The sequence below is a fragment of the Pseudoliparis swirei genome, chromosome 9 (genome assembly GCF_029220125.1).
Source record: "Pseudoliparis swirei isolate HS2019 ecotype Mariana Trench chromosome 9, NWPU_hadal_v1, whole genome shotgun sequence".
NCBI classification, from domain to species: domain Eukaryota; kingdom Metazoa; phylum Chordata; class Actinopteri; order Perciformes; family Liparidae; genus Pseudoliparis; species Pseudoliparis swirei.
The window spans coordinates 27,232,237-27,254,736 of record NC_079396.1 but is presented as its reverse complement, the minus strand read 5'-3'; the positions used below and the strand labels follow the sequence as shown (position 1 = coordinate 27,254,736).

Below are 22,500 nucleotides of genomic sequence, written 5' to 3'. Positions count from 1 at the left end.
CTCCGCTCTGAGACATGAAGCTTTCTGTGTTTCTCTTGTGTGACAACGAGAAGGGAAACTTCATATTCATCATATTATATATATATATATATATATATGATGAATATATATGTATGTTTAACAATATATGTATACAATGTATAATATGTATATACACTACCGTTCAAAAGTTTGGGATCACTTAGAAATGACTTTATTTTTCAAAGAAAAGCACTGTTTTTTCAATAAAGATAACATTAAATTAATCATAAATACCCTCTCGACATTGTTAATGTGGTAAATGACTATTCTAGGTGGAAGTGTCTGGTTTCTAATGAAATATCTCCATCGGTGTATAGAGGCCCATTTCCATCAACGATCACTCCAGTGTTCTAATGGTACATTGTGTTTGCTAATCGCCTTAGAAGACTAATGTCGAATTAGAAAACCCTTGTGCAATTATGTTAGCACAGCTGAAAACAGTTATGCTGGTGATATAAGCTATACAACTGGCCTTCCTTTGAGCTTGAAGTTTGTAGAACAAAATTAATATTTCAAATATTAATCATTATTTCTAACCTTGTCAATGTTTTGACTATATTTTATATTCATTTGATAAATAAAAGTGTGATTTTTCATGGAAGACACAAAATTGTCTGGGTGATCCCAAACTTTTGAACGGTAGTGTATATATAATATACATTTGTATATATAACAATATAACAATATATATATATAATAGATATGTATACAGATATTATATATATATATTATATATATATAATATACATATGTATTTATAACAATATATGTAATACATATATAATATGTATATACTAGTGCTGTGAAAAATAACGCGTTAACTCAGTTAATCCAATTACAGGTTTAACTAGTTGTTTTTTTTAAACGCATTTAACGCATGCGCAGAATGAGCTTCCAATCCGTCTGTTGTTGGTCGTCGGGACGAAAAAAAAGTCACTTGCAAAATGAGCTTCCAATCCACCACTTCAATCTGAACTCTGTCCGCTCTCATGCAGACGGTCTGTTCATCGGTAATGATCCTTCCGCAGGTTCACCTCCGGAAACCTTATTACGACTTTTACTTCCTGTAGATCAGGGTCTCAACACGTCGATTGCGACCTGCCAGTCGATCGCGCGTAGTGTCGGTAGATCGCATGACATTAAAAAGATTGGCCCGCCCCCTGACATGTTCTCTATAGCACGTCTTTGTTCTTTTATTAAACTAAACGTCTGTTGTTGATCGTATCTCCACAGCAGCATGTCATTTCTGTCTCTTCGCGTTGCGTTAACACTTATCGATCTCCGTCTTGCGCCACAGAGCTCCGTGCGCGCGCATCGGGACCGAGCAAAAAAAAAGTCACTTGTCAATCTGTCCACCTTTAGATTGTATCATGGTGGAGTTAATGGTTGACAAACAAGAGAAAAATGCTCTGTTTAACCCTCCTGTTACCTTTACATTTACGAACATATTTTACCCTCGGGGTCAATTTGACCCTAGCAATTAAAACCTCCAGAAAATTATTAGAATTAATATTGCTTCCCAAGTTTAAGTGTGAGGTACTTTATGTTTGTTTGTTGACTACCTAAATAGCCCTTTAAATAAATAAAAGTTGATATTTCTGATATGTTTGACACAGTGAAAAACAGCCTGGGGTCAAATTGACCCCAAAGAACACCGACATTAAACATTAAATGGGGTCAAATTGACCCGAAAGGTAACAGGAGGGTTAAACATTCTGTTTAGGATGAAGATGTATTAATGTTCCATATGGAAGAAAACTGCTAAATAACTGCTGAGTTGCAGCACCATTGTATAGAAGAATGTATAAATGTATATATCCGTCTTTTGTCATAAATCTCTATGTTCTCACAAAATATACCGAGAATATTGGTAATAGGTGATTAGCCTCCCGAAATTCACCCACACCACTCCGCTCCTCCGCTCTCTCCACTGGTTACCGGTGGCTGCTCGCATCCGCTTCAAAACACTGGTCCTGGCGTGCTCTAGCGGATCGGGCCCGTCTACATCCGGGATATGGTCACACCGTACACCCGGCATCGTTCGCTCCGGCAACAGCCAATCGACTTGTGACTACTGCACCTCGAGCTAATCACTCGAAATCCAGACTGTTTGCTGTCCTGGCTCCTCAGTGGTGGAACGAGCTCCCCACTGACATCAGGACAGCAGAAAGTCTCTACATCTTCCGTCGGAGACTGAAAACACACCTTTTCCGACTATATCTGGATTAAAACACAGATTAGCACTTCAGTGGCACTTAGATAGCTCTTATTGTGGTACTTTTGTAGTTCGACTATGTTGAGGAAATGTTACTTCCTGTATTCTTGTTGTTCTTAGTTTGTACTCTAGGTTGAAATGCACTTATTGTAAGTCGCTTTGGATAAAAGCGTCTGCTAAATGACATGTAATGTAATGTAATGTAATCATGATTAATCCACAAAAACCTGTGATTAATCCGATTAAAAATTGTAATCGTTTCACAGCCCTAGTATATACATAATATACATTTGTATATATAACAATATATATATATCTAAATATAATAGATATGTATGTATATATATATCTATTATATTTGTTCAGCGTTTTGGCTCCTGGAGGCATTATTAATAATATATATAAATATATATATGTATATATATACAGGACTGTCTCAGAAAATTAGAATATTGTGATGAAGTTCTTTATTTTCTGAAATATTGCAAGCCTTTTATTCTGATTTATTGCTGATTATGGTTTACAGCTTAAGAAAACTCAAATATCCTATCTCTAAATATTAGAATATCATGAAAAGTATACTAGTAGGGTATTAAACAAATCACTTGAATTGTCTAATTAACAAACACCTGCAAGGGTTCTGAGCCTTGACAAACACTCAGCTGTTATAAATCTTTTTTACTTGGTCTGAGGAAATATTAAAATTTTGAGATAGGATTTTAGAGTTTTCTTAAGCTGTAATATAATCAGCAATGACAGTCCTGTATATATATGTGTGTGTGTGTGTGTGTGTGTGTGTGTGTGTGTGTGTGTTCAGCGTTTTGGCTCCTGGAAGCGTTGTTAATAATATATATATATAATAATAATAATAATAATACATTAGATTTCTATAGCGCTTTTCAAAATACTCAAAGATGCTTATATTTATATATATATATATATATATATATATATATAGCTGTATATGTGTGTGTGTGTGTGTGTGTGTGTTCAGCATTTAGGCTCCTGGAAGCGTTGTTAATAATATCTATATATAATAATAATAATAATAATACATTAGATTTCTATAGCGCTTTTCAAAATACTCAAAGATGCTTATATTTATATATATATATATATATATATATATAAATATATATGTGTGTGTGTGTGTGTGTGTGTTCAGGGTTTTGCTCCTGAGGCGTTGTTATGAAACAAAGACCTCCCGTGTTGCTGCTGCTATCTTTTCGCTCTGACTCTCTGACTCTTGGATCTCGTCTCCAAACCCAAAAGATTCTCGCGGGTAAAATATGTGAACGTTGAACTTTTCCGCCTCATGAGCAGGAAGCCGGTGGAGAACGACACGGATTCAGAGACATGGACGCTTTCTATAAACCACCGGGAGAAAGAGGGAAAAGGAATCAGGGTGTGTGGAGCTGGAAGGCTGCTGCTGCGTTTTATTGGTGTTTGGTTGGTAACCATGGTGATAGATGTCACCGTCAGCGTCGCCGGGTGATTCATGCGGACGATAAAGGAACAGATGAGTTCTTATTTTCTCCTTCGGAGGCGAGACGCGGCGCCGAGCGTCACGGCGAGATGAGGAGGAACGGTTCTTCCTAACTTCACGATTACAAACCTTAAAAAAAAAATATTAATACAATTTTTAAAAAACACAACATTTACATAGAGATGAGTTCCTCATTTGCATAACGGCTTTGCGGGCACACAGGTGTGCAGCCTGCCGCCGCTTTAAGTGTGATGACACGACGAGAGAGATGTTCGTAACGGACCAAACCGCTCATTAAAACAACAACAACAACAACAAATGATTAAAAAGGATTAAAAAAATTATGGATGAAAAAAAAATAGATGACAGCCGCGGTCCAAGGTGTCAAAACAAAAAAATATCTTGCTTCCGGTTTCCATGGCAACAGAGATGTTGGTCTCATTATACTCTCCACACACACTCGAGTTTAATATAATCCGTCCAGACATTTGTGTATGTGTGTATGTGTGTGTATGAATGTGTGTGTGTGTATGTGTGTGTAGGTATGTGTGTATATATGTGTGTGTGTGTGTGTGTATATATGTGTATGTGTGTGTGTGTATGTGTGTATGTGTGTGTGTGTATGTGTGTGTATGAATGTGTGTGTGTGTATGTGTGTGTAGGTGTGTATGAATGTGTATGTGTGTGAATGTGTGTGTATATGTATGTATGTGTGTAGGTGTGTGTGTATGTGTATGTGTGTGTATGTGTATGTATGTGTCTGTGTGTGTGTGTATGTGTATGTATGTGTATGGATACGTAGGTGTGTAGGTTTGTGTTTATGTATATCTATCTGTGTGTGTGTGTATGTATGTGTATGAATGTGTATGTGTGTGAATGTGTGTGTATATGTATGTATGTGAGTGTGTAGGTGTGTGTGTATGTGTGAATTTGCATGTATGTGTGTGTGTATGTGTGTATGTGTGTGTATGTGTGTATATGTATGGATACGTAGGTGTGTAGGTTTGTGTTTATGTATATCTATCTGTGTGTGTGTGTATGTGTATGTGTGTAGGTGTGTGCGTGTATGTGTGTGTTTGTATGTGTATGTATATGTATACGTAGGTGTGTGTTTATGTATGTATATCTGTTTGTGTGTGTGCGTGTGTGTAAGTGTGTGTGCGTGCTGCGGAGGTGCAGCTCTGAAACTGAAATTGTTGTCAGTTGCCTTATTTGGAGGAGGCGATGCTGCTGGACTCCTGTTGCGTGTGTGTGTGAGTGTCTGCGTGTGTGTGTGTGTGTGTGTGTGTGAGTGTCTGCGTGTGTGTGAGTGTCTGCGTGTGTGTGTGTGTGTGAGTGTCTGCGTGTGTGTGAGTGTCTGCGTGTGTGTGTGTGTGTGTGTGTGAGTGTCTGAGTGTGTGTGTGTGTGTGTGTGTGTGTGAGTGTCTGAGTGTGTGTGTGTGTGTGTGTGTGTGTGTGTGTGTGTGAGTGTGTGTGTGTGTGTGTGTGAGTGTCTGAGTGTGATGATATCTGTACCTCAGCTGCATGTGTGTATGTGTCCATGTGAGTTGTGAGTCTGTGAGTTTCACTTCTTTATTGTTTTGCTTCTTTGTTTCTAAACTAAAGGAATATGTTTTTGATAAAAACACTTGTTTCCTCTCTAGAATAAGACGAGCATATTGATGACACACTTATGAGCCGGCTTATGAACCCAAACAGATTAATCCTCCTCTACCTGCACATGGAAAGCTGTGTAATTAGCGGCTCACGTCTAAAAACAAGTGTCGGAATGAGAAGTGTAAACCGCGTAAAGCCCCTTAGCGCCGCAGGCTGTGCCGTTGCCTGGCAACCAGTAGCGCTCTTTAATCTGGATTAAACAAACCACACGACCACGAGCTGGGAGAGATCAGGGGGCTGGTGGCTGATGGTTGATGGTTGTTAGATGATGGTTGTTGGTTGATGGTTGTTGGTTGATGGTTGTTAGATTATGGTTGTTAGTTGATGGTTGATGGTTGTTAGATGATGGTTGTTGGTTGATGGTTGTTGGTTGATGGTTGTTAGATGATGGTTGTTAGTTGATGGTTGATGGTTGTTAGATGATGGTTGTTGGTTGTTAGTTGATGGTTGATGGTTGTTAGATGATGGTTGTTGGTTGTTAGTTGATGGTTGTTAGATGATGGTTGTTGGTTGATGGTTGTTAGATGATGGTTGTTAGTTGATGGTTGTTAGATGATGGTTGTTGGCTGATGGTTGTTAGTTGATGGTTGATGGTTGTTAGATGATGGTTGTTGGTTGATGGTTGTTAGATGATGGTTGTTGGTTGTTATTTGATGGTTGTTAGATGATGGTTGTTGGTTGATGGTTGTTAGATGATGGTTGTTGGTTGATGGTTGTTGGTTGATGGTTGTTAGATGTTGGTTGTTAGTTGATGGTTGATGGTTGTTAGATGATGGTTGTTGGTTGATGGTTGTTGGTTGATGGTTGTTAGGTGATGGTTGTTAGATGATGGTTGTTGGTTGTTAGTTGATGGTTGATGGTTGTTGGTTGATGCTTGTTGGTTGGTGGTTGATGCTTGTTGGTTGATGCTTGTTGGTTGATGCTTGTTGGTTGATGGTTGTTGGTTGATGGTTGTTGGTTGATGCTTGTTGGTTGATGGTTGTTGGTTGGTGGTTGTTGGTTGATGGTTGTTGGTTGGTGGTTGTTGGTTGATGGTTGTTGGTTGATGGTTGTTGGTTGATGGTTGTTGGTTGGTGGTTGATGCTTGTTGGTTGATGGTTGTTGGTTGATGGTTGTTGGTTGATGGTTGTTGGTTGGTGGTTGTTGGTTGATGCTTGTTGGTTGATGCTTGTTGGTTGATGGTTGTTGGTTGATGGTTGTTGGTTGATGCTTGATGGTTGTTGGTTGGTGGTTGATGCTTGTTGGTTGATGGTTGTTGGTTGATGGTTGTTGGTTGTTGGTTGATGGTTGTTGGTTGGTGGTTGTTGGTTGATGGTTGTTGGTTGTTGGTTGATGGTTGTTGGTTGATGGTTGTTGGTTGGTGGTTGATGCTTGTTGGTTGATGGTTGTTGGTTGATGGTTGTTGGTTGATGGTTGTTGGTTGGTGGTTGGTGGTTGATGCTTGTTGGTTGATGGTTGTTGGTTGATGGTTGTTGGTTGTTGGTTGGTGGTTGATGCTTGTTGGTTGATGGTTGTTGGTTGATGGTTGTTGGTTGGTGGTTGATGCTTGTTGGTTGATGCTTGTTGGTTGATGGTTGGTGGTTGATGGTTGTTGGTTGATGCTTGTTGGTTGATGGTTGTTGGTTGATGGTTGTTGGTTGGTGGTTGATGCTTGTTGGTTGATGCTTGTTGGTTGATGGTTGTTGGTTGATGGTTGTTGGTTGATGGTTGTTGGTTGGTGGTTGATGCTTGTTGGTTGATGCTTGTTGGTTGATGGTTGTTGGTTGATGGTTGTTGGTTGATGCTTGTTGGTTGGTGGTTGATGCTTGTTGGTTGATGCTTGTTGGTTGATGGTTGTTGGTTGGTGGTTGATGGTTGTTGGTTGATGATTGTTAGTTGATGGTTGTTAGATGATGGTTGTTAGTTGATGGTTGATGGTTGTTAGATGATGGTTGTTGGTTGTTAGTTGATGGTTGATGGTTGTTAGATGATGGTTGTTGGTTGTTAGTTGATGGTTGATGGTTGTTAGATGATGGTTGTTGGTTGATGGTTGTTGGTTGATGGATGATGGTTGTTAGTTGATGGTTGATGGTTGTTAGATGATGGTTGTTGGCTGATGGTTGTTAGTTGATGGTTGATGGTTGTTAGATGATGGTTGTTGGTTGATGGTTGTTAGATGATGGTTGTTGGTTGTTAGTTGATGGTTGTTAGATGATGGTTGTTGGTTGATGGTTGTTAGATGATGGTTGTTGGTTGATGGTTGTTGGTTGATGGTTGTTAGATGTTGGTTGTTAGTTCAAGATTCAAGATTCAAGATGTTTTATTTGTCACATACACACACAGGGTGTGCAGTGAAATGAAAGTGGCAATGCTCAGCAGGAATGTGCAAGGGCAACAAGTACACACTATTTACAATAAAAAACAACACAATATTTACAGTAAGTGTGTGTGTGTGTGTGTGTGTGTGTGTGTGTGTGTGTGTGTGTGTGTGTGTGTGTGTGCCTAAGAGGGGCAGTTGTGTGGGTCTATGGGGGTCCTGGTGGTCGGAGTTCACAGTCCTGATGGCCTGAGGAAGAAACTCCGTCTCAGTCTCTGTTCTTGCAGCGTGACTACGGAGGCGCCTGCCTGACCGCAGCAGCTGAAACAGTCTGTTGTTGGGGTGGTGAGGATCCTTCATGATCCTGCCGGCTCTGGTTCTGCACCTCCTGGTGTACAAGTCCTGCAGGGTGGGAGGTGTTCCAATAGTGCGTTCAGCAACGCACTACTCTCTGCAGAGCCTCCTGTCCTGGGCGGAGCAGTTGCCAAACCAGGCTGTGATGCTTCCTGTCAGGACGCCTACAGCTCCAGAGTAGAAGGACTGAAGGATCCTCTGGGAAACTTTACATTTCCTCAGCTGCCTGAGGTGGTAGAGGCGCTGCCTTGCCTTTCTCACCAGAGTGTCTGTGTTTGTTGACCATGTCAGATCCTCGGTGATGTGGACTCCCAGGTATTTATACCCGCTCACCCTCTCCACAGTAGTCCCGTTAATCCCCAGTGGTGAGTACGTCCTCTGTTGTTGTACCCTCCTAAAGTCCACAATCAGCTCCTTAGTTTTGGTGACATTCATGATGAGGCTGTTGTCCTGGCACCAGAGTGACAGATCAGCAACTTCCTCCAGGTAGGCCTTCTCGTTGTCGGAGATCAGGCCCACCACCACTGTGTCATCCGCAAACTTGATGATGGTGTTGAGCTGAACCTGGCCACACAGTCATGTGTGTACAGGGAGTACAGTAGGGGCTGAGGACGCAACCCTGGGGGATCCTGTGTTCAGGGTGAGGGATTTGGAGTGTGTCTGCCCACCCTGACCACCTGTGGCCTGGCGGTCAGGAAGTCCAGGATCCAAGCACACAGGGGTGTTCAGTCCCAGCTCAATCAGCTTGCCGGCCAGTCTGGAGGGACTATGGTGTTGAAAGCTGAACTATAATCAATGAACAGCAGTCTCACATAGCCCCCTCTGGCTGTCCAGATGAGAGAGTGTGGTGTGCAGTACCTGGGAGACAGCATCATCCGTGGATCTGTTTGGGCGATAAGCAAACTGCAGCGGGTCCATGGAGGAAGGGAGGAAGGCGCAGATGTAGTCCTTTATCAGCCTCTCAAAGCATTTCATGACCACCGAGGTGAGGGCCACGGGTCGGTAGTCATTCATACATGCTGGAGAAGCATTCTTGGGCACAGGGACAATAGTGGATCTCTTGAAGCAGGCGGGGACCACGGACTCAGCCAGGAGAGGTTGAATATTGTGGTGAACACTGGAGCTAGCTGGTTAGCACAGGTCTTCAGTACGCCCAGATATGCCATCTGGACCTGCAGCTTTCCTGGTGTTCACCCTCAACAGAGCCCTCCTCACACTGTGCTCGGTCACAGAGGTGTGTGTTCGTCCCCAGCGGTAGAACTCACCTCGCCACGCTTAACGGTGTTGTTGTTAGTCGCGAGCTAGCGCTGTTGTTGCTAGCCTCAAACCGTGCATAAAATGAGTTCAGGTCGTCCGCTAGGGATGCGTCGGCACTCACCATAGCGGGGTCTGCTCTGGTAGTCTGTGATAGTCCGTAGCCCCTGCCATAGGCGCCTGGTGTCGCGCTGCTCCATCTGTGATTCCACTCTGTCTCGGTACTTCCTCTTGGCTTCCTTCACCGCCCTCCTCAGTCCATAGACCGCTGCCTTGTACTCGTCCATGTTGCCGGATACAAGACCGGAGTTATAGGCAGCAGTACGGGCGTTCACAGCTTCACGGATGGATCTATCAACCCACGGCTTTTGGTTAGGAAAGACCCTAACTTTTACCGTGGGGACGATGGTGTCCGTTAGCGTTGCTATGAGGCTCATTGCTACTTCCGCAAACTCGCTGACGTCACTGGAACTGGATTGGTGGTTGATGGTTGTTAGATGATGGTTGTTGGTTGATGGTTGTTGGTTGATGGTTGTTAGATGATGGTTGTTGGTTGATGGTTGTTGGTTGATGGTTGTTAGGTGATGGTTGTTAGATGATGGTTGTTGGTTGTTAGTTGATGGTTGATGGTTGTTGGTTGATGCTTGTTGGTTGGTGGTTGATGCTTGTTGGTTGATGCTTGTTGGTTGATGGTTGTTGGTTGATGGTTGTTGGTTGATGCTTGTTGGTTGGTGGTTGATGCTTGTTGGTTGATGCTTGTTGGTTGATGGTTGTTGGTTGGTGGTTGATGGTTGTTGGTTGATGCTTGTTGGTTGATGGTTGTTGGTTGATGGTTGTTGGTTGTTGGTTGATGCTTGTTGGTTGTTGGTTGATGCTTGTTGGTTGATGGTTGGTGGTTGTTGGTTGATACTCTATGGGTTCAACATCAGGCTGTTTCCTCATGTTTCTAGGCTTGCTAAGCTTAGCTAACCAAACCTTTTATCCCAACCTATGAGCCCAAGTACTTGAGAAGATGCACACCGAGTGGTACTCTGTGCTTAAGGGGTTAACGTGTCCTTCCTCCTGAAACATTTTACAAAAATGATTTAGCATCGAACATCGTGCGTCTCTACATCCACTACGAAGTTGAAAATCCATTTTTCCATAAACCGTTAATTCATTACCGCACCTTGACCTTTGACCCCCGTTGCTCACAGATCCACCCTGGAAGGTAATTGTGGGTCAAAACAGACAGAAACAGACGATGCAACACCCCGACGCTCCAGAACATTCCGGGGGGTTTTCCGGCATTCCCGCATTTTAAAACGCGAGGTCACGGGACAAGCTTAATCTTCTTTCCTGCCGTATGAAATGTTGGCACCGGAACACACGGCTCGTCTCCTCCCTCCTCACGGCCACCTGCGGAGCGTGACGGCGTGAAAACCCGTTTGGCTCCCCGAAAACGGTGACATGCCGTCTTATTAAAGACCTTGGACACCGCGGGGTTCCTCCGTGAGCTCGATGGATTAGCGGTTCCTTTTTTAAATACTATTAGAACAATAAATAGTCTGTTTAATCGCTATACTGTTTATTTTTTTATAGTATTTATTTATTTGGGAAACTTGGCTCCCTGGTGGAGCCGTTAATCTGCGGGTTGCTTTACTGAAGCCGGTCGGTTCCTTTCATCATAAAGCAAAAGATCAGATCCAGAGGATCTGGGAAAGCTTCTTTTTTTAAATGTAAGAGCCCATGAAATATAATTTCTTCACGGATTTTTTAATACACTACCGTTCAAAAGTTTGGGGTCATCCAGACAATTTCGTGTCTTCCATGAAAACTCACTTTTATTTATCAAATGAATTGAAAATTGAATAGAACATATAGTCAAGACATTGACAAGGTTAGAAATAATGATTAATATTTGAAGTATTAATTTTGTTCTTCAAACTTCAAGCTCAAAGGAAGGCCAGTTGTATAGCTTATATCACCAGCATAACTGTTTTCAGCTGTGCTAACATAATTGCACAAGGGTTTTCTAATCAGACATTAGTCTTCTAAGACGATTAGCAAACACAATGTACCATTAGAACACTGGAGTGATAGTTGATGGAAATGGGCCTCTATACACCTCTGGAGATATTTCATTAGAAACCAGACGTTTCACCTAGAATAGTCATTTACCACATTAACAATGTATAGTGTGTATTTTTGATTAATGTTATCTTTATTGAAAAAACAGTGCTTTTCTTTGAAAAATAAAGACATTTCTAAGTGACACCAAACTTTTGAACGGTTCCCCCTCCCCCCCTCCTCCCCCACTTCCTCCCCCCCCCCCTCCTCCCCTTCTCCTCCCCCTAATCCCCCTCCTCCCCTCCACCTTCACCTCCTCTTCCTCCACCTCCTCATCTTCCTACTCCTCCTCCTCGCCTCCTCCTTTTCCTCCTCCCCCTCCTCCTCCTCCCCTCCTCCTTTTCCTCCTCCTCCCCGATCTCCTCACTCCTCCCCCCCTCCCCCCCCCCCTCCAGCTGGAGGAGCTCCAGTGGCCCGACGGGGAGCAGGAGGTGCCGGTGTCGGTGTGCAGCCTGCCCTGCCGGCCGGGCGAGAGGAAGAAGCGCGTGAAGGGCATGCCGTGCTGCTGGCTCTGCGAGCTGTGCGACGGCTACCAGTACCGGCACGACGAGACCAGCTGCCGGCTGTGCGCCTACGACATGCGGCCGGACGCCAACCGCTCCGCCTGCCAGCCCATCCCCGTGGTCAAGCTGGAGTGGCACTCGGCGTGGGCCATCATCCCCGTGTTCCTCGCCATGCTGGGCATCGCGGCCACCCTCTTCGTCATGGCGACGTTCGTGCGCCACAACGACACGCCCATCGTGCGCGCGTCGGGCCGCGAGCTGAGCTACGTGCTGCTGACGGGCATCTTCCTGTGTTACATCATCACCTTCCTGATGATCGCCCGGCCCGACGTGGCGGTGTGCGCCTTCCGCCGCATCTTCCTGGGCCTGGGCATGTGCATCAGCTACGCGGCGCTGCTCACCAAGACCAACCGCATCTACCGCATCTTCGAGCAGGGCAAGCAGACGGTGACGGCGCCGCGCTTCATCAGCCCCACGTCGCAGATCGCCGTGGCCGCCAGCCTGATCGCCGTGCAGCTGCTCGGCGTGCTGCTGTGGTTCGCCGTGGACCCGCCCGGCACCGTGGTGGACTACGACGAGCAGAAGACCGTGGACCCGGCGGTGGCGCGCGGCGTGCTCAAGTGCGACATCACGGACCTGCAGATCATCTGCTCGCTGGGCTACAGCATCCTGCTCATGGTCACCTGCACCATCTACGCCATCAAGACGCGCGACGTGCCCGAGGACTTCAACGAGGCCAAGCCCATCGGCTTCACCATGTACACCACCTGCATCGTGTGGCTGGCCTTCATCCCCATCTTCTTCGGCACCGCCCAGTCGGCGGAGAAGGCGAGTCCCTCCTCGCTCGCCCTTTGCCTCTTTCTCGCTCTCTCTCTCCCCCTTTGCCTCTCTCTCTTGCTCTCTCTCTCTCATTCTTTCTCTCGTTATCTCTCTCTCTCTCCCACCCTTTGCCTCTAACTCTTTCACTATCTCTCTCTTTCAACCTTTGCCTCTCTCTCTCGTTCTTTCTCTCGTTACCTCTCTCCCCCTTTGCCTCTCTCTCTTGCTCTCTCTCTCTCTCTCTCATTCTTTCTCTCGTTATCTCTCTCTCTCTCTCACCCTTTGCCTCTCTCTCTTTCTCTCTCTCTCATTCTTTTTTTCACTCTTTCTCTCTCTCACTCTCTCTCACTCGCTCTCTCTCTCTCTCACTCGCTCTCTTTGCTATCTCCCGCGCTCTCTCTCTCTCACTCTCTCTCTCTCACTCTCTCTCTCTCACTCGCTCTCTCTCTCACTCACTCGCTCTCTCTCTCACTCGCTCTCGCTCTCTCCCACCATTTACCTCTCTCCTGCTCTCTCTCTCTCTCTCTCTTTGTCTTCTCTCTCTCCCTTCGGCCTTGTTTTTTATCTGGTCCAAACACACGAGCCATGCATATGTGTACAAAAGCAAAAATGGAAAACACAAACGGTACATAAAGGGAACGCACAGACACACACACGCACACACACGCACACACACGCACACGCACACAGTCAGCTACTGTATATGTTGTGTGGGTCCATTCGTTTGATTTATTTTGGAAACCCACACCAGCAGAACAGAGATAGGAGTAGGAAAAGGAAGAAGGATGAAGGAAGAAGGAAGATGAAGAAGGAGGAAGGAGAAAGGAGGGGGGTTGATTTCGAGCACCGGGATCCTGAGGGGGGGGGGGGGGGTTGCCAGCAGCTCCAGATGCCATTATCTTAACTCCCCCGCCGCCTTGGGCTCAACACACACTGTCGTGCCTTATTCTGGAGAGGGAGACGAGTTGGAGAAGAAGCAGAGGAGGATGAGGACGGTAAATAGAAGTCTGATTGGATGCATTCCATCTCTTGACGGCTGAGCTCTCCTCAACAAAGCATTTGACACCCGACTTGATTGAGAATATGACACCCTGACCCCCCCCCCCCTCCCCCGCCCCAGTCATCGCTTATCTGGCGAGCGCCGGACGGAATACAGAGTCTCCGGCCGGCGCCGGTCGGTCGGCCTCGTGCTGGACGTTTTTCCACCGTGTGAGCGCCGTTCCTCGTGACCTTCTCTGGAGGTCGGTCTCCTCGCCGCCGCGAGGCGGACATCAGAGAACTGATTTCCCCCCTCATCTCAATTTGCCGCTGATTTCATAGATGAATTATGCCCTCGGCGGCGATTAGGAGTTCATTATGTTACTCGCGGCGACTAGCGAAGCGGTAATGTGTTTATCTCCCCCCCCCCCCCCTCTGTATGCAGTTTAACTCTTTCTTCACCTCCGGAGCGATGGACTTCGTGGGCGCACTTCCTGCCGACTCCCTAGTAGTGGAGGTTCACGCCGGGCTATCACGGACATTACTTCAAGCTTTCTTTCAATGATTTTATATATATAATATATACATACATATATATTTTTTTACATAATTTTTTCTGTTTTTTATATATATATATATATATATATATATATATATATAATATATACATGTATATATTTAAAAAACGAAAAAACTGAAAAAAGGAAACACGGACATACATACAGTCCATATGTATGTAAATGTTTATATATATATATACAGGACTGTCTCAGAAAATTAGAATATTGTGATAAAGTTCTTTATTTTCTGTAATGCAATTAAAAAAACAAAAATGTCATGCATTCTGGATTCATTACAAATCAACTGAAATATTGCAAGCCTTTTATTCTTTTAATATTGCTGATTATGGCTTACAGCTTAAGAAAACTCTAAAATCCTATCTCATAAAATTTTAATATTTCCTCAGACCAAGTAAAAAAAAAGATTTATAACAGCTGAGTGTTTGTCAAGGCTCAGGAAACCCTTGCAGGTGTTTCGAGTTAATTAGACAATTCAAGTGATTTGTTTAATACCCTACTAGTATACTTTTTCATGATATTCTAATATTTAGAGATAGGATATTTGAGTTTTCTTAAGCTGTAAGCCATAATCAGCAATAAATCAGAATAAAAGGCTTGCAATATTTCAGTTGATTTGTAATGAATCCAGAATGCATGACATTTTTGTTTTTTTAATTGCATTACAGAAAATAAAGAACTTCATCACAATATTCTAATTTTCTGAGACAGTCCTGTATATATATATATATATATATACATACATATATTTAAAAAAAGAAAAAACAGAAAAAAGAAAACACAAACATACAGCCCATATGTATAAATAAATATATATACATGCGTATATTATTAAAAATAAATAAAATAAACAAGATGGCGACGGCCAAGATGCTGAACTGGAGGCTTCTAGTGACGTCATGCACTCAAAAAAATGACTCATTGGATGAACTCAATTATATTGTTGGCAGGTTTTCCATCCAATAATTATTTGCAACTCCAACTCAAATTTAGCACATCAGTGCAATAAAATGTAATTAAGTTAGTCCAACTCATTTGTATCAAATACATCTAAAATAAAATAACGATATTCAATAAATTAAATTAATTTGTGTTTGTCCAACTCAAAATATAAACTAACTAACTAAAAAAAGATGCAAACTCCACACAGAACGAACGCCCCGACTGGGAATTGAACCCACGGCCCTCTGGCTGTGAGGCGACAGTGCTAGCCACTACACCACCGTACAGCCATGAAAGTGTCTTCACCTTGTAAACAACTGATTTTCAGCTGGCGCATGCGCAAAGGGTAGTCCTCAATCAAACACATTTATTTTGAGTTGATATGCACACCATCTACCTAAATAAATCTAATAAATGAAAGTATTCATACATTTTGTGTTACACCCATTAAATATAAATATCTATTTTTGTAATTGATTTATTTAAATGTATCAAACAATATTTAAATGTGTCACCTCGAAGAAGGGCTTGAATCGTTTTTGTGAGTGTAACCTAAATAAATCTAATAAATGAAAGTATTCCTACATTTTGTGTTACACCCATTCAATATAAATATCTTCATTTTGTAATTGATTTATTTAAATGTATCAAACAATATTTAAATGTGTCACCTCTAAGAAGGGCTTGAATCGTTTTTTGGAGTGTGCCGTCATGACGACCGCTTCCGTTTCGTACGTACAGCGCAGGCTACGTTGCTAACATTAGCTCGCTAAAAGCTAGCCGTGGCGGCTAACTCTGCGCTTAGTAGATACATGGAGACAGAAGCACACCTTTGACCTTTGTGTTAGCCGTTGGTAGCATATCGGGGAGATGACGCTTTTCACTGTTTGGATAGATGAGATGATGGTGTGTGTGTGTGTGTGTGTGTGTGTGTGTGTGTGTGTCTCTCAATGTACCTTGAACTGTTGTGTGCAGACGTCACTAAACTCTCTCCAAGTTGTCCGACATGAAACCAGCTGCCGGTGATCATCCACAACGACTCGTTTGACCCGACGTTGTTTTGTTGTTTTGTTGTGATCTCTTTTCTTTTGACTCGACACAGTTTAGATGCTGTTGTTTTCCACACCTGTGACTCCGTTCCCCTTCAATTAAAACTCATGTGGAGGGGAAGCCATGCGAGGAGATGGAAGCAAACACACACACACACACACACACACACGAATACCCGTTTTCATGACACCGTGGAGACGACTGACTGGAAGCAGAGGCATCCACACACACACACACACACACACACACCTCAAACAACATCACACTCTCCTGCTGCAAAACCTTTCACATTTACACGTAGTTGTAGTTGCACACACACATACACACACACACACACACACCCCTTGTCCTGTGCACCTGTGTGTGCTCAGTCGACTACTCGAAACCTCTCAAGCTAACGACTCTGAGAGCCGCCAGCTGACTTCAGATCTGTCGATCCACCGACTCGTGTAAACACGCTGCAGGCGTGCGAAACAAACGCACCTTTTGATCAACCTGGACGACAAAGACGTGAACAAAACAACGCCATCAGAGCCCCCCAAAAAACACGACGCGAACACGAGAAGGCTCTTACTGGGTCCCGTCGCTGACTCAAAAGCTCCGTTTCTTACACTTCATAAGGTGGAAACGATCCAGACACTTTCTCGTAAAACACCCACGAGATACTTAGTGCTCTTGTGAGACGAAGAGAGACGAAGAGAGACGAAGAGACGAAGAGACGCCGCTCTGCCAAGAATCATTAAGAACGACTCGCGGAATAAAATAACTTCTACGCTCCGAAGCCGGTGAAAAGAAGAAGAAAATTGCTGCTTCTAATCCTCTCGTCTCTCGGGGGGGAAACACACTCGATGGGAGTCGGACTCGACTTTCGTCGCGCGTAGATGTGCGAGTCTTTTTAAAAATTGAAATATGTGGAACACTCGCCCGCCCTTTTTTATAAAGACATGCTCGAGAGCTGACGCCCCCCCCCCCTCCCCCTCCCCCGACTGCAGGCGCGGAAAGCAGTCAGTAGAAGTTGTAGTTTTTGTTTGTTTGAACATAGATGTCGAACATCCTTCGAGATGAAGAGGATTCATTCATCTATTATTCACCAGAGTGGGCGAGACGCTCTCAGGGCATCAGACGAGCGAGTGATGCTGTCCGCCGACACGTCGATTACATCGCAGGCTTTGAAAAAAAATGAACTCGGAATTAAAATGGCGGCTCGACATCATATCGGCCTTTTTATCCACCAGCAGAGGTTTCCAGAACATGTTGAACTGCTGTTGAACTCTCTGTGGGCCCCGAGGCCCCGCCTCTTCTCTGTGGGCCCAGAGGCCCCGCCTCCTCTCTGTGGGCCGAGGCCCCGCCTCCTCTCTCTCCATCGAGAGCACCCACTCCTATATTTCCGGCGGGAGAGAAGAAGGAGCTTCTGTGCTGTAAACCTCGGTCTGCAGAAATAAAACTTTATGAAGATTTATTTCTCGTAATTATGAAAGCTTTAATAATGAAGACACACGGCTCCATGTTGGACGTAGTCTCGCTTCACAAGTTTGATTCGAGTTGCAAAGTTTTTATTTATTACCGTCTGAATTCATGGTTGAGAGAACTAACAGCCTCATTCAACCCCACCTGTCATCCATCTAACATCCAACAGTCCATCCATCTATCAAACCTTCTGTCTATCAATAGATCTCTCCATCCCATCATCCATCCGTCTATCAAACCTTTTGTCTGTCAATAGATCTCTCCATCCCATCATCCATCCGGCTATCAAACCTTCTCTCTATCAATAGATCTCTCCATCCCATCATCCATCCGTCTATCAAACCTTCTCTCTATCAATAGATCTCTCCATCCCATCATCCATCCGGCGATCAAACCTTCTCTCTATCAATAGATCTCTCCATCCCATCATCCATCCGTCTGTCAAACCTTTTGTCTATCAATAGATCTCTCCATCCCATCATCCATCTGGCTATCAAACCTTCTCTCTATCAATAGATCTCTCCATCCCATCATCCATCCGGCTATCAAACCTTCTCTCTATCAATAGATCTCTCCATCCTATCATCCATCCATCTATCAAACCTTCTCTCTATCAATAGATCTCTCCATCCCATCATCCATCCAGCTATCAAACCTTCTCTCAATCAATAGATCTCTCCATCCCATCATCCATCCATCTATCAAACCTTTTGTCTATCAATAGATCTCTCCATCCCATCATCCATCCGGCTATCAAACCTTCTCTCTATCAATAGATCTCTCCATCCCATCATCCATCCGTCTATCAAACCTTCTCTCTATCAATAGATCTCTCCATCCCATCATCCATCCGGCGATCAAACCTTCTCTCTATGAATAGATCTCTCCATCCCATCATCCATCCGTCTGTCAAACCTTTTGTCTATCAATAGATCTCTCCATCCCATCATCCATCTGGCTATCAAACCTTCTCTCTATCAATAGATCTCTCCATCCCATCATCCATCCGGCTATCAAACCTTCTCTCTATCAATAGATCTCTCCATCCCATCATCCATCCGTCTATCAAACCTTTTGTCTATCAATATATCTCTCCATCCCATCATCCATCCGGCTATCAAACCTTCTCTCTATCAATAGATCTCTCCATCCCATCATCCATCCGGCTATCAAACCTTCTCTCTATCAATAGATCTCTCCATCCCATCATCCATCCGGCTATCAAACCTTCTCTCTATCAATAGATCTCTCCATCCCATCATCCATCCGGCTATCAAACCTTCTCTCAATCAATAGATCTCTCCATCCCATCATCCATCCGTCTATCAAACCTTTTGTCTATCAATATATCTCTCCATCCCATCATCCATCCGGCTATCAAACCTTCTCTCTATCAATAGATCTCTCCATCCCATCATCCATCCGGCTATCAAACCTTCTCTCTATCAATAGATCTCTCCATCCCATCATCCATCCGGCTATCAAACCTTCTCTCTATCAATAGATCTCTCCATCCTATCATCCATCCATCTATCAAACCTTTTGTCTATCAATAGATCTCTCGATCCCATCATCCATCCGGCTATCAAACCTTCTCTCAATCAATAGATCTCTACATCCCATCATCCATCCGTCTATCAAACCTTTTGTCTATCAATAGATCTCTCCATCCCATCATCCATCCGGCTATCAAACCTTCTCTCAATCAATAGATCTCTCCATCCCATCATCCATCCGGCTATCAAACCTTCTCTCAATCAATAGATCTCTCCATCCCATCATCCATCCGTCTATCAAACCTTTTGTCTATCAATAGATCTCTCCATCCCATCATCCATCCGGCTATCAAACCTTCTCTCTATCAATAGATCTCTCCATCCCATCATCCATCCGGCTATCAAACCTTCTCTCTATCAATAGATCTCTCCATTCCATCATCCATCCGCCCATCTAACATCTATCTTTCCATCCATTCAGTTGGACCCAAAATGTGTCACCCAAATAATTACAGGCCTTCCAGCACTGATTGCTACCCTGATGAAAGACCTTGCTGAATGCAGACCGTGATTGGATCAACACACCCGTCACCACGAAGACCGGAGTAAACACCACGACATCCCATCGCCTTGTTTTGACGCTCACGCATGAAGAGCGTCTGCTGCGTGTCGCCGACTCTTCATTCAAGGGTTCGACCAGCGGTTCATTCACGATGAAGCAACACAGGGTTGCGCAATGCTGCTCACTTGACATTGAAGAAACACTGTCCTTTAACGTTGACGCCGTCCGAGCACCGAGCGTCACGGACGTAGTGACCATTCACCCCCTGATGGTGCCATGCGGGGCGCCACCTCAGGGGTTAAGTGTACGAGCGAAGTTAGGGATCGAACCGCCGACCCTTTGATTTTGAAGGACCACCGTGCTCCACCACTGAGCCACAATCGATAGGGATCGTCTCAGGCTCCGCCCCCCTAAGATTCCTCTCCTCCGATATTCGTTCACAAATACGCCACAAGTGCTCCGGTAGAGCGAGTCGTTCGACCGGCGGTTCGATCCCGGTCCACGCCTCGGGGCAAGACACTGAATCTCAAATTGGAAGACCATAAGGCCTTTACTTCCTCCTTCTACGGTATGGACCAAGGACGAAGCCAGACGGGGTTCCCCGGTAAACGAGCCCCCCCCCCCCCCCCGGCTAGAAAGTAGACCACCCCGACACAACCAGACGTCCAGGTAGCTGAGAGGAGACTCCGAACCCCCTGGATCCACTACGAAAGGCCTTGAGAGGCTCCTAATTGTCACTTCCTGAGTCCTTCATCGGTACACTTACAGTCCTCAACCGTAGCCGACTACATTACCTCCGCAGTCAGCGTATCCCCGGTGGGCATAATTACGATAATTACGATAATTACCTCTCGGCAGCTCCTCGTCGCAACGGAAGACGAGTCGCTGGTCGTCGGCGTTCGGCTTGTCGCCGAGGCGTCGCGGACGTTTTTTTATTTGACTCTTGATGATTTACGTTTCATGAATGATTAACGCGGCTAGAAATAGAGAGTTGCGAGGAAACGTCTTTGTGTATTTATTCATTTTAAAGCAACAGGTTTTAAATATGGATGATCTGGGACCAGCTGAACGTCTGAGCTCGGGAGGAGAGGGAGGGGCCGCGGAATGTGGGCCGAGCTCATTGGGATGGAAACAAAGGATTTGGGTTTGTGTGTGTGTGTGTGTGTTGTTTTGTGTGTGTGTTGTTTTGTGTGGGTGTTGTTTTGTGTGCGATGAGTACGAGTAAGCAACTAATACTCGGTCGTGTGCCGATTCTCCTTTTTCGATTGCGTTTGACGTCGCGACGTCTCTTTGATCGGTCGCCCCAAATATCGATAGAGAGACAGAGAGAGAGAGAGGGAGAAGGAGCGAGATAATGTGAGAGTGAGAGAGCGAATCAGAGAGAGTGAGAGAGAGAGAAAAAGTGAAAGAGAGAGCAAAAGAGAGAGCGAACGAGGGCGGGAAAAAGGACGAGAGAGAGCGAGAGGGGACGAGAGAGAGAAGGGAAAGAGAGAGAGGGCGAGTGAGAGAGAGAGAGTGAGGGATAAAGAGAGAGTGTGAGAGAGGGAGAGGAGCTGCTCTTCATCAGGTATATGCTGCTCACAGCAGGAGGGCGGAGCCTGTTGATGATCTCAGGTTTTGTATGATTGGGAGACAAAAGGCAGATGACGGATATGCAAATGAGCTGCAGGTCGTTCGCAAATAAATTACCATCATCGTCGTGATATTTATTTTTGCCAGCAGAAAGAAAAAAAACCTTCATGCAAATGGTGACATTTCACCGCCGTCAGAGTGACATGTGGCTCCCCAAGTGTGTGTGTGTGTGTGTGGGGGGGGGGGGGGGTCTCAGAGCCACAGCGTCCCCACTTGAAGAGAGTCTTCCTCCTCCAACGCCCTGGAATGACGAAGAGGCTCTCGCCGCCTCTCAGAGGAAATTGCCGGCGTGTCGCCCAAAACATCGGAGTTAAGACGCTCGTGACTGAGAGGTGTTGCGTAACCTCTCGAGGGCGTGAATGGAACGGCTCGAGAATGCTTGAGGGGGCGGGACATGTGATGGGATGGGCGGGGCATGTGAGGGGAGGGGCGGGGCATGTGAGGTCGCCCTCGCTTCGACTGAGTAGCTACAGGTCGGGCTTTATTATTAAATGCTGCTGGGTCACACGCTTGATCATCGCGTGTGATAGGAGGAGGAGGAGGAGGAGGAGGAGGAGGAGGGTCAGGATGCCTCTACAGAAGGAAAGGTGCTTTGTGGGAGGAGAATTATTTTTTCGCCGGATGCTCGTATTGTGTCACCAGGAGGTCATTATTATTATTTTAATAAGAGAGGAAGAGAGGAGGAGATAATGACGAAAAGAGGAAGTGATGAAGAGAGGAGGTAAGGATGTGAGGAAGAGAGGAAGTGAGATAGTAACGAAGAGAGGAAGTGAGGGTGGGAGGACGAGAGGAAGTGAGGAACAGAGGAAGTAAGGAAGTGAGGAAGAGAGGAAGTGAGGATGTGAGGAAGAGAGGAAGTGAGGAACAGATGAAGTAAGGAAGTGAGGAAGAGAGGAAGTGAGGCTGTGAGGAAGAGAGGAAGTGAGGATGTGAGGAAGAGAGGAAGTGAGGAACAGAGGATGTGAGGAAGAGAGGAAGTGAGGAACAGATGAAGTGAGGATGTGAGGAAGTGAGGAACATAAGATGTGAGGATGTGAGGATGTGAGGAAGTGAGGAACAGATGAAGTGAGGAAGTGAGGAAG

General features: G+C 44.9%; 1 protein-coding gene across 1 annotated transcript in view; it reads left to right on the top strand.

The window, feature by feature from the left end:
- Nucleotides 1-22,500, top strand: part of LOC130199224 (metabotropic glutamate receptor 7) — a 76,925-nt gene that overhangs the window by 48,393 nt on the left and 6,032 nt on the right. The window contains exon 8 of the mRNA XM_056422530.1: nt 11,787-12,722. Within this exon, the coding sequence (XP_056278505.1) occupies nt 11,787-12,722 (936 nt within the window). The remainder of the gene's footprint in view (nt 1-11,786; nt 12,723-22,500) is intronic.